Below are 19,107 nucleotides of genomic sequence, written 5' to 3' on the forward strand. Positions count from 1 at the left end.
TAGAGCTGTGTGTAAAGTATAGTGTAGAGCTGTGTGTAAACTATACAGTGTAGAGCTGTGTGTAAAGTATAGTGTAGAGCTGTGTGTAAAGTATACAGTTGTGTGTAAAGTATACAGTGTAGAGCTGTGTGTAAAGTATACAGTGTAGAGCTGTGTGTAAAGTATACAGTGTAGAGCTGTGTGTAAAGTATACAGTGTAGAGCTGTGTGTAAAGTATACAGTGTAGAGCTGTGTGTAAAGTATACAGTGTAGAGCTGTGTGTAAAGTATACAGTGTAGAGCTGTGTGTAAAGTATACATTGTAGAGCTGTGTGTAAACTATACAGTGTAGAGCTGTGTGTAAAGTATACTGTAGAGCTGTGTGTAAAGTATACAGTGTAGAGCTGTGTGTAAACTATACAGTGTAGAGCTGTGTGTAAAGTATACAGTGTAGAGCTGTGTGTAAAGTATACAGTGTAGAGTTGTGTGTAAAGTATACAGTGTAGCGTTGTGTGTAAAGTATAGTGTAGAGCTGTGTGTAAAGTATACAGTGTAGAGCTGTGTGTAAAGTATACAGGTTAGAGCTGTGTGTAAAGTATACAGTGTAGAGCTGTGTGTAAAGTATACAGTGTAGAGCTGTGTGTAGAGTATACAGTGTAGAGCTGTGTGTAAAGTATACAGGTTAGAGCTGTGTGTAAAGTATACAGTGTAGAGCTGTGTGTAAAGTATACAGTGTAGAGCTGTGTGTAAAGTATACAGTGTAGAGCTGTGTGTAAAGTATACAGTGTAGAGCTGTGTGTAAAGTATACAGTGTAGAGCTGTGTGTAAAGTATACAGGTTAGAGCTGTGTGTAAAGTATACAGTGTAGAGCTGTGTGTAAAGTATACAGTGTAGAGCTGTGTGTAAAGTATACAGTGTAGAGCTGTGTGTAAAGTATACAGTGTAGAGCTGTGTGTAAAGTATACAGTGTAGAGCTGTGTGTAAAGTATACAGGTTAGAGCTGTGTGTAAAGTATACAGTGTAGAGCTGTGTGTAAAGTATACAGTGTAGAGCTGTGTGTAAAGTATACAGTGTAGAGCTGTGTGTTTCTGAGCTGTAAAGCACACAGTGTAGTTGAGTGTATGTAAATCATACAGTGCAGAGCATACAGCATGGAGGCACACATTATATATATAAAAGCATCATCAGTGTGTGAGCCTAATATATGACTCCTACTTCATTGGTGGCAGATCACATGGTCATGACATCACCAAAGGTCCTTTAGTTCCCTAGAATCAATCTACCCGTTCTCCAACCCATGTGACTGATCACATGGTAGTGACATCATGAAAGGTCCTTCATCCCTCTAGGTCCTAGCTTCTAGCTTGAGACCATGTGACCTGTACGTCATCAGATCAGGAGCAGCTCTAGTGAACAGACTGAGGGTCCATGCCGCCCAAAGGGAAAGGAGGGAAAGGGGGAGCAAAAGGTAAGTAGGTGTCCTGTCACATGACCCGCAGGGTTTTAGGACAGGAGCAGTTTTGCTTCTGCTTTTGTTGCATTTGTCTTTTTCATTGTTCACTGTACAGTTTAAATAACATGTTATTTTTATTATACAGGTTGTGGCATTTGCGGTTTTAACCAAATATTTGTCTTGTTAATACTTTTACAAAATAGAACAGTTTTCATGCAATTTTTATTAAAGTAGATGTCTGTAAGCAATGTATCCGCTATCCGCTGGGCCCTGCTCTGCTAGAGACTTTAGTACCCAACACTTCAGCTGGTGGAAACAGCCCCCTCCATTCATCTCTATATGAGAGATACACGAACCTGTGTCTCCACCTCTTCCATAGGATGAATGGAGGGGCGTGTTTCCACCAGCTGAAGTGTTGGGTGCAAAATATCACTTTCTTAAAGGGGTACTCCGCCCCTAGACATCTTATCCCCTATGGCGAGACCCCCGCTATCCATCTGCTGCATGGAGTGAATTTTGCTCCGTGCCTGATGACGGCGATACAGGGGCCGGAGTATCGTGACGTCATGGCCCTGCCACCTCCTGACATCACGGTCTGCCCCTCACTGCAAGTTTATGGGAGGGGGCGGGGTGACCATCATGCCCACTCCCATAGACTTGTAATGAGGAGGTGGTGGGTAAAATGTTACTCTGCGCCATTTCCACAAGGAAGCTGACCTGTACTTTAGATTTTCCTCATTGACTTTTCTATTACAGCCAAAGGCTGTGTTCACACTGTGTATTTTGAGTGTCATTTTGGAGCTAAAAAATTAATTTATTTTGGACAGTATTCATTTTTAGCCAACTTTGTGGCCTCCAGTGATCGCATTTCCAGGTGACACAGCACAAAGACTTTCGTGATGAGTATTTTTACTCTTAATTATTTCTTTATTATTTTTTTTTAAGGAGAGCTTAAAAGTTTCACAGGGGTAGGAAATGTGGAGCAAAAAATAAAATAAATATATACACTGTATACGAATACCCTATACCCACTCCTCACTTGCGGCTGTTGCTTTGCATTGTAGGAAGTGATGCATTGATATCTCTGTACACTGAGCATCTGCCATTGAACGGTACAAAGTGATGCTCGAGCCTTATACTTATGTAATAGAACACTATTTATTAGGGGGTTATGTTGGGGTGCGGCAATTCGCTGACAAATACCAGCCATGCATCGTCCAGTATTTGTCAGCGCGGAGCGGCAGTATGGGAGGGTGTTATTGTATGTATCTCATATTGGTCCAGGGGAATCTGAGGGGGGAATAATGGCACAAGGGGATTAATATGGAAGGAGGGGGGTATTCCATCTTAATCCCCTGGTGCAATTATAACACAGTCCCTCTGAATCCCTATTGCCAATATCCGATTATGGCAAAAAGTGATCAGAGGGAGGGGAAATAATGGCACAAGGGGATTAAAGGGGTATTCCAGGCCAAAACTTTTTTTTATATATCAACTGGCTCCGGAAAGTTAAACAGATTTGTAAATTACTTCTATTAAAAAATCTTAATCTTTCCAATAGTTATTAGCTTCTGAAGTTTAGTTGTTGTTTTCTGTCTAACTGCTCTCTGATGACTCACGTCCCGGAACGTGACATCATCATTGAGCAGTTAGACAGAAAACTTCAGAAGCTAATAACTATTGGAAGGATTAAGATTTTTTAATACAAGTAATTTACAAATCTGTTTAACTTTCCGGAGCCAGTTGAGAGATAGATAGATAGATAGATAGATATAAGGTTTTGCCTGGAATACCCCTTTAAGTATTGCATTAATGTCGCATTAGAAAGGTAATCACATGCCATTATGAAATTAAAGGGGTACTACCGTGCAGACAACTTATCCAACTTATCTAAAGGATAGGGAATAAGTTGCCTGATTGCGCGGGGTCCCGCCGCTGTGGACCCCCTAGATCTCGCACGCAGCACCCCGCTCTCATCAGGCCCCGGAGTGATAACTGCCAATCGCGGGGCCGGAGTATCGCGACGTCACGGCTCCGCCCCGTGTGACATCACGCTCCGCCCCCTCCCAATGTAAGTCTATGGCAGGGGGCGAGACAGCTGTCTCGCCCCCTGCCATAGACTTGCATTGAGGGGCGGAGCGTGACGTCACGATCACCGACCCCGTCATCAGACCCGGAGCGGATGTTCGCTGCGGGGTGCTGCTTGTGAGATCTAGGGGGGTCCCCTGCGGCAGGACCCCACACGATCAGGCAACTTATCCCCTATCCTTTTAGATAGGGGATAAGTTGTCAGCACGGTAGTACCCCTTTAAGAACTTTTATGACTTATTTTGTCCACGGGTACCCTGTACCTGTGGACATACCGTACTTTCACCCTTTTGGGGAACAGACGCGAAAAAGGTTGAGAACCACTGGTCTAAAGGAATTTTACATCTTTGTTTGAAAGGTTTTAATAGGATTGTGAGTGATTTTATATTTATCCTCATTTTTCTGCTTTACAGTCAGATCACACAGCATGTAGTGACTTATGACATTTAGACAGTTTCTTTTTTTTCTTATTTGCATCAGGTGGTGCTACTGGAGGTGAAGCTGCTGACAAGAAAGCCCAAACCCCAAAAGGTGGAAATGCTGTTAAGGTAATGCTGAGCCCTTAAGGACGGACCCATTTTTTACCTCAATGACCAGGCTCTTTTTATTTTTTTTATTTGACGTGTATCTCTTTAAATGGTAATAACTTTAGAACGCATTTTCTGAGTGGAGCGATTCTGAGATATTTTTTTCATGTCATATTGTACTTTATATAAGTGGTGCATTTTTGGTGACACATGCAGCATTTTTGGTGAAAAACTCCCAAATATTGTGAATAACTAAATTTTGTGGCGTTTTTTTTTTTTTTACATTTTAATTTTTATGGTGTACACTGTGCGGTAAAAGTGATGTTATATTTATTCTGTGGGTCAGTACAATTATGGTGATACCCATTTTATATAGCTTTCTATGTTCTTTTTACTTTTCTGATCAAAATTATTTTTCTGCCATTCATTTTCCAAAAGCCGTAACTTTTTTATTTTTCGTCCAACACCATAAGTAAAGGCTTATTTTTTGCAGGATGAGCTGTACTTTTTATTGGTATCATTTTTGCGATACGTGCTATGTTTTGATCTGTTTTATTCCACTATTTGTACCAAAATTGGTGAATTTTGAGCTTTTTTTAAATGTTTTTATTTATTTTTATTTTTTTTTACGCCGTTCACCGTGCGGGATAATTTACATTATATTTTTATAGTACACATCATTACGGACGTGGCAATACCAATTATGTGTATGATTTGAGTTTTTGGTGATAATACAGGACTTTTATTGGGAAATGAGAAATTTAAAAAAAAAAATTTTTTACATTTCATACTTTTATTGAACCCTTTTTACAGGCTATACTATGCTGCAATACATTTGTACTGCAGCACAGTATGACCCGATCAGCTTCGCACAGCACAGCCTCTGTGATCCATCCATGATCTGACCTCCTGCTGCCATAGCAACCAACGGCGACACGCAATCATATCGCGGCGGCGCCGTTGGTGATCAGGTGGAGAGCGCTCCCCCTGTCAACACCATAGATGCCGTGATCAGGATTGGTCACGGCATCTACGGGATTAATGCTGCCGGGACCGGCTCGATCGTGGCTCCGTCAGCTGCGGCGGGACTCCGGCTCCGCCGATCTCCTGCGCTGCCCGCAATTGCTATGACATATGCATGCGTCCCATCGCACGAACATGACGGGTGCTGGGAAGGGGTTAAAGCGTACCCATCAGATCCCCAAAAAATACACTTGTTTTTATATATCACTCAGTACCTAATCCTGACCATGAACATCTAATTTTTGTGTTTAGCACCTTTTTTATTTTATTTTTTTATTACACTTTTAATTTAGCTCACTAGTCTGAATTCTTCTCAAAGGGAGGGGGCGTGGCCTCACTGTACAGGTCTCCGCCCCCTCCCTCAGTATGCTGTCTGCTCACATCTCCCCTAGCATTAGCAAAACTACAACTCCCAGCTTGTCCTCACTGACAGTAGCAGGACACAAGCTGACAGTGGGAGGATTTTTCCTCCAGCTGTGAGCCCTGTGCTCACAGCTGTCAATCAAGGAAGTGTGTCCATGACATAGGTGATGACTCATGGACACAGTAGGACTTGTATGTGTCCAAGCAGGCAGGGGGGCAGTTGTTTGACTTGCTTTTTCAGTATGAAATACTGAAAATTTTCTAATGAAAGCAATTGCAAAGCCTATTGGTTATACATGCTTTACAACATATCAAAAGTTTTTGTATCTGACAGTGCTCATTTAAAAAAGATATTAAAGCGTTAATCCAGCAATCTCAAATTAGAGCTAATTTCTTCCAAAAACAGCACCACATCTGTCCACAGGTTGTGTGTGGTATTACTACTTGGTCCTATTCACTTTAATTAAACTGAGCTGCAAAACCACAACTAACCTGCAGACAAATGTGGCGCTATTTTTGATGAAATCAGCTGTTTTTCTTATGCTGGATAACCCCTTTAATGTCGACGATGCCTGGAATATTGTTATGACTGTGAAACATGAGGACCAGTATAGGGGATAAATGTCTGATAAGTTCAGTTCGCCAGGGTACCCTTTTAAGCCCATTTGAATTCACAAAAGTAATGGTCTTTACATACAGTATCTATGATAATAATAATAATAGTGTTTTTACAGGTGAGACACATCCTATGTGAGAAACATGGGAAAGTTATGGAAGCCATGGAAAAACTGAAATCTGGAGTGCGATTTAGTGAGGTGGCTACTCAGTACAGTGAGGACAAAGCCAGACAAGGGGTAAGCTAAAATATTTTAGACTTTTTCCATATTGTATCTTTCTCAGTATACTAAGAAGTCCCATTTTTTTTGTCTGTACTGCAACACCTTATGCACTACAATTGCATTTAACGACCAGTGAGGGGCAGCATTTTCTTCATCCCTAGCCATTAGTGTGGCAAAAAAACCTCCCAATCTTGATCTGGGCATATCTCCTACACCTGCTCCATCATTAACCCCTTAAGACAATTACATTTTTACATTTTCGTTTTTTTCCTCCTCGCCTTCTAAAAATCATAACTCTTTTATATTTTCATCCACAGACTAGTATGGGGCTTGTTTTTTGCATGACCAGTTGTCCTTTGTAATGACATCACTCATTTTACCATAAAATGTATGGCGCAACCAAAAAAGTACTAATTGTGTGGGAAATTGATAAGAAAACCACAATTTTGAAAGGTTTTGTTTTCATGCTGTACACTTTATGGTAAAATAGACATGTTTTCTTTATTCTGTGGGTCAATATAATTAAAATGATAACCATGTTTACATACTTTTCTATTATTGTACGGCTTTAAAAAGAAAAAAAATCACAAACTTCTTAACCAAATTAGTAAGTTTAAAATCCCTCTATTTTGCTGACCTATAACTTTATTTTTTCATATAAGCGGCGGTATGAGGGCTCATTTTTTGCGCCATGATCTGTACTTTTTATTGATACTACATTTGCATATGTAAAACTTTTAATACATTAAATTTTTTTATTATAAAATGTTATAAAAAAAAAAAAGCAATTTTTTACCTTTTTTTCTAAATTTTGTACGCTCACGCCATTCACCTTATGGGATCATTAACATTATATTTTAATAGTTCAGATATTTATGCACTTGGCATATATTATAATTAATTATTATAAAAATAAATTTACACTTTTGGGGGGTAAAATGGGGGAAAAAGGGACAATTTACATTTTTATTGGGGGAGGGATTTATCAAATTTTTTGACTTTACTTTTTTTTTCACTTTACTTTAATATTCCCCATAGGGGACTTTTTATAGCAATCATTTCATTGCTAATACTGTTCAGTATTATGCATAGGGCATAGCACTGATCAGTATTATCGGCGATCTTCTGCTCGATCTCAGACCAGAGCAGGAGACGCCGGGAGATAGATGGAGGTAGATGAGGGGACCTCTGTCCGCCATTAAATATATCACTCAGTACCTAACCTGACCATGTACATCTAATTATGTGTCTAGCACCTTTATTTATTTATTTTTATTACTTTTAATTTAGCTCACTAGTCTGAATTCCTCTCAAAGGGAGGGGGCATGGCCTCACTGTGCAGGTCTCCGCCCCCTCAGTATGCTGTCTGCTCACATCTCCCCTAGCATTAGCAAAACTACAGCTTCCAGCTTGTCCTCACTGACAGTAGCGGGACACAAGCGGACAGTGGGAGGATTTCTCCTCTAGCTGTGAGCCCTGCGCTCACAGCTGTCAATCAAGGAAGTGTGTCCATGGCGTAGGTGATGACTCATGGACACAGCAGGACTGGTATGTGTCCAAGCAGGCAGGGGGGCAGTTGTTTGACTGGCTTTTTCAGTATGAAATCTGAACATTTTCTAATGAAAGCAATTGCAAAACCTATTGCATGCTTTACAACATATTAGGGATCGACCGATTATCGGTTTGGCCGATATTATCGGCCGATAATCATGATTTTGGGCATTATCGGTATCGGCAATTACCTTGCCGCTATGCCGATAATGCACTGCCGACCCACCGCACCGCCCCGGCCCCATTGCCTCCCCCATCCCCGGTTTTATAATTACCTGTTCCCGGGGTCAACGCTACTTCTGGCTCCTGCTGCGTCCTGCGTTACGCTGTGCGCAATGACGAGTGACGTGACGCAACGCGACGTCACCGTCAGTGCACACAGTGACAGCTCAGGAGGACGCCACCGAAGCCAGATGTAGAGTGGACCCCGGGAACAGGTAATTATAAAACCGGGGATGGGGGAGGCAATGGGGCCGGGGCGGTGCAGTGGGGGGGCGCGACACGGGGTGGTAAGCGGCGGGGGGGGGCGGAATAAATAGCCGATAACTTATACCGGTATAAGTTATCGGCAATCGGCCCTAACCTCCACAGATTATCGGTATCTGCCCTAAAAAAAACGATATCGGTCGATCCCTACAACATATCAAAAGTTTTTGTATCTGACAGTGCCCATTTAAGGATCAGGACGCAATGGCGTACCTGTACTCCCTTAATCCTTAAGGGGATAATATAGTCTACCCTGAATCAATTTTATATGTATTTATGCATGAAATAGTAATGTGTGAATTTTTAACCAAATAGAACTTTGTCTTGGCCTGGTTTTCTTCTCACATTTTCTCTCTTAAATGGGCACTGTCACTTGTAGAGACATGTCAAAAGTTTTGATTAGACTGGGTATGAGTGCATGGACCCTGACCGATCCCTAAGGGTGCGTTCACACGCTCTTTGTTTTTGCGGGTTTTCCGCAGCGTATTTGAAAGGGGCGGGCTCTTCTCGGCTGTCCATAGCAGATTGTCCGCGGTGGAATTTACGCTGCGGAAAATCCGCTGCAAGCCCAGTTGAAGTCAGTAGGGACTGCCGCGGATTTTCCGCAGCATAAATTCCGCCGCGGACAATCTGCTATGGACAGCCGAGAAGAGCCCGCCCCTCTTAAATATGCTGCAAAAAACCCGCAAAAACAAAGAGCGTGTGAACGCACCCTAAAACAAGCCAGGAGAAGAGTGCACTAAGCGAGACAAATGTATAATCTAGAAGTCTATGGGATTGTCTCGGTCAGCAGTGCTTTCCTCCCAAGTCTTTCTAGCAATTGGTTGGGGTCTAAACACACGGACCCCGACCAGTCAAAATGTTTGAAACCGCATTGGAAATTCCATTGTGTAAACATAGCCTTAAAGTCCCCTAAGTCCACCTAAGGGGACTAATAAAGTGTTAAAAAAAGAAGAAAAAAAAAAGTTTAAAAAACACATTAACCCCTTCCACATGTAAACATAATAAAAATAAACTTTTAGTATCGTCGTGTGCATTATTGTCCCTACTATGAAAATATAACATTATATATCCGTATGATAAATGCTGTTAACTTTAAAAAAAAATACCAAACACCAGAATTGCATTTTTTATAACATCATATCCCAAAAAAATGAAGTAAAAAGCAGTCAATAAGTCTGACCAATATGGTATTGGTACAAACAGATTACGGCACATAAAATAAGCCCTCATACAGCCCAGTATACGGGAAAATAAGTTATAGGGATCAGAAAATGGCAATTAAAAAAAAAAATCTAAAGTTTCGAATTTTTTCTAAATTAGTATTAGTGTTTTTATTCAATTTCACCTCCCAGTTTTTTTTTGGTTTTAGAGCATAAGTTATGGAAAAATAAAATATGTAATTACAAAGTACTGTACAATTGGTCCTGCAAAACACAAGCCCTCATATGGGTCTGTAAATGGATCAAGAAGAGTTATGGCTATTATAGGGCGAGGCGGAAAACAAAAAGTGCAAACACGAAAATTGGCCAGGTCCTTAAGGGGTTAAAGTGTTTTTAGATCTGCCTTAAGTTTTTATTAATAAATACCTTTTTTACATACTATTTTGGGTGACCTTTTGTGTGGACAAATGGATTGTCATAAGGGACAAATAGATTGTGCTCCCATTTTAGTCTCTTGGACAAGTGTGTGTGTGTGTGTGTGTATGTATATATATATATATATTGCACAAAGTCTGTACTATACCAAAATGTGAAAGCTTTTTATGTTTTATCACAATAAAAAAAAAAGTATATATTTCTATATGATAAGACAATGGCCCCACAACAATACAGAGACAGTTATTTATCTCCATTATGCTCCTTCACTGTAATAGATTACTCAGTCCCGATGATCGGATAATACCACTGTACCCAAGATACATATACAGGGGTGTGGAAAGTAGAGATAGAGAGATATAGATATATATATATATATATATATATATATTATAGATAGATAGATAGATAGATAGATAGATAGATAGATAGATAGATAGATAGGTGTGTGTGAATAGGAAAGGAAGGGATAGCACTACTTGCGATTAATTCAGAAATGACAGGGTTAAGATCCAGTCGAACAGCTCAAACGGAGGCGGGTCTGATAAAGCCGTCAGCTATGGTGGTGCTGGGAAGGTCCAAAACATAAGAAAAATCAATGTGCATAGAAGATAAGCTCGGAAGCAAAATTCCCGCACTCACCATTAGATTAGCGACAGCCGGCTCCTAGGAATATATGATGGTTAGACCAACGGAACGGGGACCATGCTGTAACGGGCGCTCAGGAGACACACACATATATATATACAGCGGTCCCTCAAGTTACAATATTAATTGGTTCTGGGACGATCATTGTATGTTGAGACCAGAACTCTATGGAAATCTGGTAATTGGTTCTGAAGCCCCAAAATGTCATCCAAAAATAAGAAGAAAAAAAAAGTAAGGATTAAAGAAAAATAAGTAGATAAAGCAAGTCTTTACATATAAAAGTAATAAAGATCTGCTGGGAGCTGTAAATCACTGTCTATGTCAGTGTTTCCCAAGCAGGGAGCCTCCAGCTGTTGCAAAACTACAACTCCCAGCATGCCCGGACAGCCAAAGGCTATCCGGGCATGCTGGGAGTTGTAGTTTTTGCAACAGCTGGGGCCACCCTGCTTGGGAAACACTGGTCTATGTAGAGGACAGGAGCTTCTTCAGGGTCCTGTACAGTAAAAAAAAGTAATGGAGTCACCCTCACCTGGTGTCCAAAGGAGCAGCTAATCCTGGTACAGGTAAAGTGTACAGCACATGTAATACCTCCCTGTACTGTAGGGGGCGCTACCAGACACCAGTCAGTGCATACGCTTCAGTAAGTTGAGGGATCACTGTATATCTCTACTTTCCACACCCCTGGATATGTATGGGGTACAGTGGTATTATCCGATCATCGGGACTGATTAATCTATTACAGTGCAGGAACATAATGGAGATAAATAACTGTCTCTGTATTGTTGTGGGGCCATTGTCTTATCATATAGAAATATATACTTTTTATTTTTATTGTGATAAAACATAAAAAGCTTTTACATTTTGGTATAGTACAGACTTTGTGCAATAAAAATGTATGTTGTAATATATTACTGCTCTTCCCCTCAGCTATACTTTGCATACCCTTTGCGACACTTTTTATTTTCTTCCTCTTCTTTGTTGTAATTAGAGATGAGCGAACTTGCAGTAAATTCGATTTGTCACGAACTTCTCGGCTCGGCAGTTGATGACTTATCCTGCATAAATTAGTTCAGCTTTCAGGTGCTCCGGTGGGCTGGAAAAGGTGGATACATTCCTAGGAAAGAGTCTCCTAGGACTGTATCCACCTTTTCCAGCCCACGGGAGCACCTGAAAGCTGAACTAATTCATGCAGGATAAGTCATCAACTGCCGAGCCGAGAAGTTCGTGACTAATCGAATTTACTGTAAGTTCGCTCATCTCTAGTTGTAATGCTTCCTCTTCTTCCACTAGACTTCTCCCTTCTTTTCAATCTTTCCCTATATCCCAAATCCTCAAGCCATCCCCAAATTCTGCCATCTCTCTGGGAGCTTTAGTTTTATGGTGTATGGAAACCGGAGCCATGGTTGCAATCTTCTCTGTGTTTTCTTATCATATTTTTAGATTTTTGTTGTTTGGATTCTTCACAGGGAGATTTGGGCTGGATGACAAGAGGCTCGATGGTCGGACCTTTTCAAGAAGCTGCTTTTGCGCTCCCTGTAAGCACTATGGACAAACCTGTTTACACCGATCCTCCTGTAAAGACCAAATTTGGATATCACATTATTATGGTGGAAGGAAGAAAATAAAAACTATTATAATAAAACATATTTTTTTATTCATATTTCATATGTCACATATAGGATTTCTGATTTTCTATGTAGCTAAGGAAGCCACAAGACGAGACCCATTATTACATTAAGATGTTTTAGATAAATACTGTGGCATTCCATAGAAAAGTCAATAGCTTAAAAGACCTGGGCAGGACTCTGTTTACATCTGATAAGCAGTGTATATTTGGGGTATACGTGTTTGGGGTGCCATGTCCACAGAGTTCAGTGTAAGTCTATTTTTTATGTGCTTGCAAATGGACCAAACATACACTACCCGAGTACGTTTGGCCTATTGAACTCAACATATCCGGCATTGCTACACTGTGGTATATCATGTTGGTATATGCTCTAAACGTAGGCTACATATCAGGTGCAGACATGTTCCAGAAAATTCCTTTGCTCTGATGAATGTCGCAATGATTTCTGTTTAAAATGCCAGCTAGTTACATGTCACATGACTGTTGCAGCTATTCGTGGCACTGCCCTGTGACTATGCTCCTTTTTAAGACTGTATGTATAGTTTCACTTCTAACAGAGAACAGTGTTTGATAAATTCACCCAGATCTTAAAGAAACCCTTTAAGTTATTTAATTCCTAGTTACCCATGTTACATCAGTCATGATGCAGAAATAGCCAGGGCCTGTTCACATCACATTATTCTTTTACACTTAGCATGTACACAGAGAAAGCTCCGGATGTATACTCTAGGGGGGACATTTATCATTGCTGTCTTTGGTAAGCCAGTTCTAAAGGCTTTTTATTTTTTTATTGCTTAAGATTTATGTGCTACATATTTATCATACAGGGGCTTGATAAATTTGGAGCACATAATGGCAAAACATAAAAGTCTAAGTTGAAACTTTTATGAGACTTTTTAAAGTGCTTACCACAGGCAGTTTTGTATTCAAGGTCAGACGTGGAGTTGACTTGTGACTTTTTAACCCCTTAAGGACTCAGGGTTTTTCAGTTTTTGCACTTTCGTATTTTCCTCCTTACCATTTAAAAATCATAACCCTTTCAATTTTCCACCTAAAAATCCATATTATGGCTTATTTTTTGCGTCACCAATTCTACTTTGCAGTGACATTAGTCATTTTACCCAAAAATTCACGACGAAACGGGAAAAAAAATCATTGTGCGACAAAATCGAAGAAAAAACGCCATTTTGTAACTTTTGGGGGCTTCCGTTTCTACGCAGTGCATATTTTGGTAAAAATGACACCTTATCATTATTCTGTAGGTCCATATGGTTAAAATGATACCCTACTTATATAGGTTTGATTTTGTCGTACTTCTGGAAAAAATCAAAACTACATGCAGGAAAATTTATACGTTTAAAAATGTCATCTTCTGACCCCTATAACTTTTTTATTTTTCCACCTACAGGGCGGTTTGAGGGCTCATTTTTTGCGCCGTGATCTGAAGTTTTTATCGGTACGAATTTAGTTTTGATCGGACTTTTTGATCACTTTTTATTCATTTTTTAATGGTATAAAAAGTGACCAAAATACGCTTTTTTGCGTGTTCGCCATTGACCGTGCGGTTTAATTAATGATACATTTTTATAGTTCGGACATTTACGCACGCGGCGATACCACATATGTTTATTTTTATTTACACTTATTTTTTTTATGGGAAAAGGGGGGTGATTCAAACTTATTAGGGAAGGGGTTAAATGACCTTTATTAACACTTTTTTTACTTTTTTTTTGCAGTGTTATAGGTCCCATAGGGACCTATAACACTGCACACACTGATCTCTCATCCTGATCACAGGCGTGTATTAACACGCCTGTGATCAGTGTTATCGGCGCTTGACTGCTCCTGCCTGGATCTCAGGCACGGAGCAGTCATTCGTCGATCGGACATAGAGGAGGCAGGTAAGGGCCTTCCCGGTGTCCTGCAAGCTGTTCGGGACGCCGCGATTTCACCGCGGTGGTCCCGAACAGCCCGACTGACTAGCCGGGATACTTTCGCTTTAGAAGCGGCGGTCAGCTTTGACCGCCGCTTCTAAAGGGTTAATACCGCACATCGCCGCGATCGGCGATGTCTGGTATTAGCCGCGGGTCCTGGCCATTGATGAGCGCCGGGACCGACGCGATGTGATGCGGGGTCACAGCGCGACCCCGCTTCATATCGCGGGAGCCGGCGCAGGACGTAAATATACGTCCTGCGTCGTTAAAGGGGTGTGCCACACTTTTTTTTTTTTTTTTGCCTATGCAACATTGCAGTGGTTGGGAACTTATGATAAACCAAAGTGAAAACTGAAAGTTGCTTTGGTAAGTCTATTTGCAACTTTAGGCTTAACTACAAAAGTAGCAAAAAAAAAGTGCTTAGGCACACGTGCAACTTTTTGAGCGCACAGAGTAAGCAAAAAAAAAAGGCTCTAAACACCATGAAAAATGTCCCCCTAGATTTGTTAGTGGGTTCACACTTCCAAAAGGAGTGTCCGTTCTATGGCATTTGTCTGGCCAATATATATTAGAGTAGAGCAGCCATTCCCTGTTTCTACATCTCACACCTATGCTTAATTTGTATGCACAGAGCAGGATTGAGATCTTTAAATGAGGCTTTGATTACAACTGTCAATCAAGTAGGGACAGGGATGAGCAGGGGAGGGAGGTGTTTCAGTCCTCAACACTTCAGGGGTTTCGGAACATTTCTTCAACTATTTTCACTGTAGAATAAAAGCATTTCTCTAATACATTATGGAAGCACGGACAGATATATGAAGGGTACCATATTTCTCCTTATTTTAACAGGTTTCTAACAGTGTCTGCAGCTTGGAATGTGAACTGCAGCTGACAGATTCCTTTTAAATGGGCACTACACTTTAAACAAACCAAGCAATTCTAAGGAACGTATGTATTATAGCTTATCAGAGAAATATGGCTCTCAGCTTAACAGCCTTTTTCCCTTCTCCCCTCCTAGACTCCGCATTCACACTGAAATACTGTAAAAAGCCTGTTTTGGTAGAGGGATCAGGTAGCATGCTGCCCACTGAAGTCTATAGAGAGGAGGAGGAGTTAGCTGTTGAGAGAGACTCTAGTACTGCAAGTACTTGTAGTAAGAGTTATGCTTCACCCTAATGCTTAATTCATAGCCTACTCTGCTCTACACTGTCTGTACTGCTCTATAATATGCTTTTGCTTCTAAAGGGTGTGCTGTAGAGCTATATAGGAGCAGGACCCAATTCACCCAATAGCTTGAAGAAAAGTATCTGAAAATAGTCATGCAGAATATGCTGCATTTTCATAAAAACATCAATAGCTGCAACAAAGCGACTCCTTATGTGGGCAGACAGCTGCCTTATAGGAGCACCAGTTGGCTGGGAGCCAAGAGTCTCCGGTTGGGGAATTAAATTATGTTTTGAATCCCCCTCCTTTGTACAAAAAGAGGCAAGAGGGGTCAATTATGTATTCCATAGGTGGCTTCCATGTAATATAAAGTATAGAGTATATAAAGGTAGTGTCATTCAGATATACAATTTGAGATTTTCCTAGTTTTTATGAAGGAAAATATAGATTTTATAACGACAGGAGGCGAATAATATGCTGTCCAAATTCTTTACTACTCAATAGCAGCTGAACAACATAGTACAGATACAGGAGAGAAAAAACTTTAACAGTACAACCAAACATGTTGAACAGGTGTAGGTGTGTTGACCAATCATACTTCATGAGAGGTGATATAAGTCCAGGTGACCTAATAACGTCTCCTTTCTTTGATGTGTATAGGAGAAAAACAATCCATATCTGCGTCATAAACAGTTAGGCAGGTCAAATCTTCATCTTGAAGGTATGAAGGCTGAGTCCATAATGACTTGACTTAGGAGGTCAGATTAAAAGAAGAGGAGTCATCCGAGGGAGAAGTCGTCGTAGGCTGGTCTTTTCGTCGAATCTAGTAGGCTGGAAAATATAAATTAATAATATCATTAGGGTTGGGTATGGGTGGGATATTATTCGCCTCCTGTCGTTATAAAATCTATATTTTCCTTCATAAAAACTAGGAAAATCTCGAATTTTATTGCCGACTAGGAGGCTCATAATATGCAAGTTTAAAGCTAAAACATAAAAGTTTCATAAACAGTCATAGTATCATATATACAATTAATATAATTTTAAAAGACAGACATAGAAACATGAGGTTCAGGGCGGAAATAAAAGGTTCTAAAAGTTGTTTCAGAAGACCAGTCTGCGGCCTTCAAAATATCTGATAGAGAGCCACCCGTGAGTGCTGTTTTTGTAGCCATGGCGCTACGAACTGAATGGGCACCGAAAAGGGATGTGTCAATGCCAGCTAGGGACATGGTAGACCTGACCCATCTAGCTAGAGTAGAAGAAGAAACGGGTAAATGAGGTTTGCAAAAGGATATGAGAAGTTGAGGAGAAGAAGAACGAAGAGAGGAAGTTCTTTGTTCATAGGTACGTAGACAAGAGACCACACATAGATCAGGACGGTTGGGAAAGTAAGGATAGAAAATTGATTGAATAGAAGTTTTGGTGCGTCTGCAAATTTCAAAACGAACACCGTGAGGAGAAAAAGTTCTTCTGGATATGTCTAGAGCATGTACATCTGAAATTCGTTTGATAGAAATAAGACATAATAGCATGGTTAATTTGAAAGAAAGAAATTTTAAAGGTATAGATTCATTGTCTGACCAAGATGAAAGTAAAGATATAACTAGGGAGACATCCCAAGTAGATTGATATTTAGGTCGAGGAGGTCTTTGGAGTCGAATGCCTTTAAGTAATTTACAGATAAGAGGGTGTTTGCCTACAGGAATGTCTAAGAATAAAGAGTGATGAGCAGAAATGGCAGAACGATATAAGTTAATAGTACGATAAGCCTTGCCTGAATCGAATAATTCAGACAGGAAATTTATGATGTGGGAGATAGATGCTTGAAAGGGATCCAGGTGTCTTCTAAAGCACCAATTATCCCAAACTTTCCAAGCTGATCGGTAAGATTTTCTGGTGCCTGGAGCCCAGACCTCGGCCAGAATGTTCTTAGATGACTGTGAAAGTTCGATATCGTCTGAAGATTGCCCGAAATGAACCAAGCCACTAGAGACATGGAATTCGAATGGATTAGGGGGTGAGGATTGAAGTATGGGTCTAGAAGGATGTGAGGAAAAGAAGGAAGGATCCTCGGAAAATCTATGGTCATGCCCAAGATCTGAGGGAACCATGCCTGAGTTGGCCACCAAGGTGTGATGAGAATCAAAGTAGATTGAAGTGACATTGTTTGAAGAAGAACTCTGGGGATCATTGCGAAAGGAGGGAAAGCATAGAGAATGCCTGAGGGCCAAGTTTGAAGGAATGCGTCCTGAGCTATGGCTTCCGGATCTGGGCGCCAACTGTAAAACATTGGAACTTGATGGTTGAGGCGAGACGCGAAGAGGTCTAATATTATTGGACCCCAAAGGTTGTTGATAGTCTGGAAAATTGCACGATCTAACATCCAGTCGCTGGAATCTATTAAATAACGGGAGTTCCAGTCCGCGATTGAGTTGTATAGGCCCGGAAGGTATTCTGATTTCAAAATTATGTTTCTGGCTAAGCAAAAATTCCATAATTGGGTGGCTATGTCTGATAGGGTTTTGGAACCCGTGCCACCTAAGCGATTGATATATTGAACCGCCGAGATGTTGTCCATGCGGATCAATACACAACAATGCGATCTGAATTTCGCAAAGCTCTTTAGGGCGAAAAAACCAGCCAACAGTTCTAGACAATTGATGTGGAGTGTTTGTTCTGTCTCTGACCAATTGCCTCCTGTTGAAGCCGAGCCGCATCGAGCTCCCCATCCTTGGAGACTGGCGTCTGATTCTATCACCAGGTCTGGTCTGCAGTTGAAAATTGCTTTCCCATTCCAAAGTTGGATATGAGTTAGCCACCATTGTAGTTCCTCCTCTGCTTCTGGAGATAAGGAAATCTCGTCTGAATAAGATAAGCCTTTCTGGAGGTAGTACTTTTTCAATCTCTGTAGAGCTCTGTAGTGTAAAGGTGCAGGGAAAATTGCTTGGATGGAGGCCGAAAGAAGGCCTACGATCCTCGCGATCGTTCTCAAAGAAACTGATTGTTTGCGAAGAATAGAAAGAATTTCTTTCTTGATAGTGAATAATTTCTTGTTGGGGAGGCTGAGAGTAGATGATAGAGTATCTATTGTGAAGCCAAGGAATTCTAACTTCCTGGAAGGGGAGAGAATGGATTTCTTCAGATTGATCGAGAATCCCAGACTGGACAGTAGAGAAATCGTCCAATCTAGATGTCGAAGTACCATGTTGGGAGATTGAGCCATGATAAGAATGTCGTCTAAATATATAATGAGACGAACCCCACGACTTCTTAATAAGGCAACTACGGGTTTCATTAGCTTGGTGAAACACCAAGGGGCTGAGGAGAGACCGAATGGTAGGCAAGTGAATTGCCATAGAGTGTCTTCCCAATAGAATTGGAGATAATGTTGATGGGAGGGGTGAATAGGAACTGTCAAGTAGGCGTCCTTTAGGTCTACTTTCACCAACCAATCTTGTTCCAAAAGAAGGTCTCTTAGCAGATGGATACCTTCCATCTTGAAATGTTGGTAAAAAACGAAATCGTTCAAGTGACGAAGATTTATAACTGGACGGTGACCTCCGTCCTTTTTCTTCACTAGGAAGATATTGCTTATGAAACCTGGAATGTTTGGGTTGGCTTTCATGATGGCTCTTTTTGAAATCAGTTCTTTGATTTCTTGAGAGATAAGAAGATAGTCTTGTGAGGAGAATTGAATTTGATGAGGGAGATATGATTGAGTCGGGGGGTATAGAAATTCTATCCGATATCCTGAGATTGTCTGAAGAACCCAGACATCTGTAGTGATGGAAGCCCAAGCGGGGAAAAAATGTTGGAGTCGACCAC

General features: G+C 40.8%; 1 protein-coding gene and 1 long non-coding RNA gene across 3 annotated transcripts in view; one reads left to right on the forward strand and one right to left on the reverse strand.

Annotated features, from left to right (window-relative positions):
- Positions 1–1,299: 1,299 nt before the first annotated feature.
- PIN4 (peptidylprolyl cis/trans isomerase, NIMA-interacting 4) lies at positions 1,300–12,200 on the forward strand. The gene is made up of 4 exons (XM_056538068.1): positions 1,300–1,446; positions 4,000–4,067; positions 6,167–6,286; positions 12,021–12,200. The coding sequence occupies exons 1-4, from the start codon at positions 1,407–1,409 to the stop codon at positions 12,177–12,179; spliced, it is 387 nt and encodes a 128-aa protein (XP_056394043.1). The 5' UTR covers positions 1,300–1,406; the 3' UTR covers positions 12,180–12,200.
- Positions 12,201–15,821: 3,621 nt separating this feature from the next.
- Positions 15,822–19,107, reverse strand: part of LOC130290438 (uncharacterized) — a 48,316-nt gene continuing 45,030 nt past the window's right edge. For both annotated transcript variants that reach the window (XR_008847602.1, XR_008847601.1), the window contains exon 4: positions 15,822–16,110. This is a non-coding gene — a long non-coding RNA (uncharacterized LOC130290438). The remainder of the gene's footprint in view (positions 16,111–19,107) is intronic.

This window comes from Hyla sarda, chromosome 9, assembly GCF_029499605.1.
Source record: "Hyla sarda isolate aHylSar1 chromosome 9, aHylSar1.hap1, whole genome shotgun sequence".
Taxonomy (NCBI): Eukaryota; Metazoa; Chordata; class Amphibia; order Anura; family Hylidae; genus Hyla; species Hyla sarda.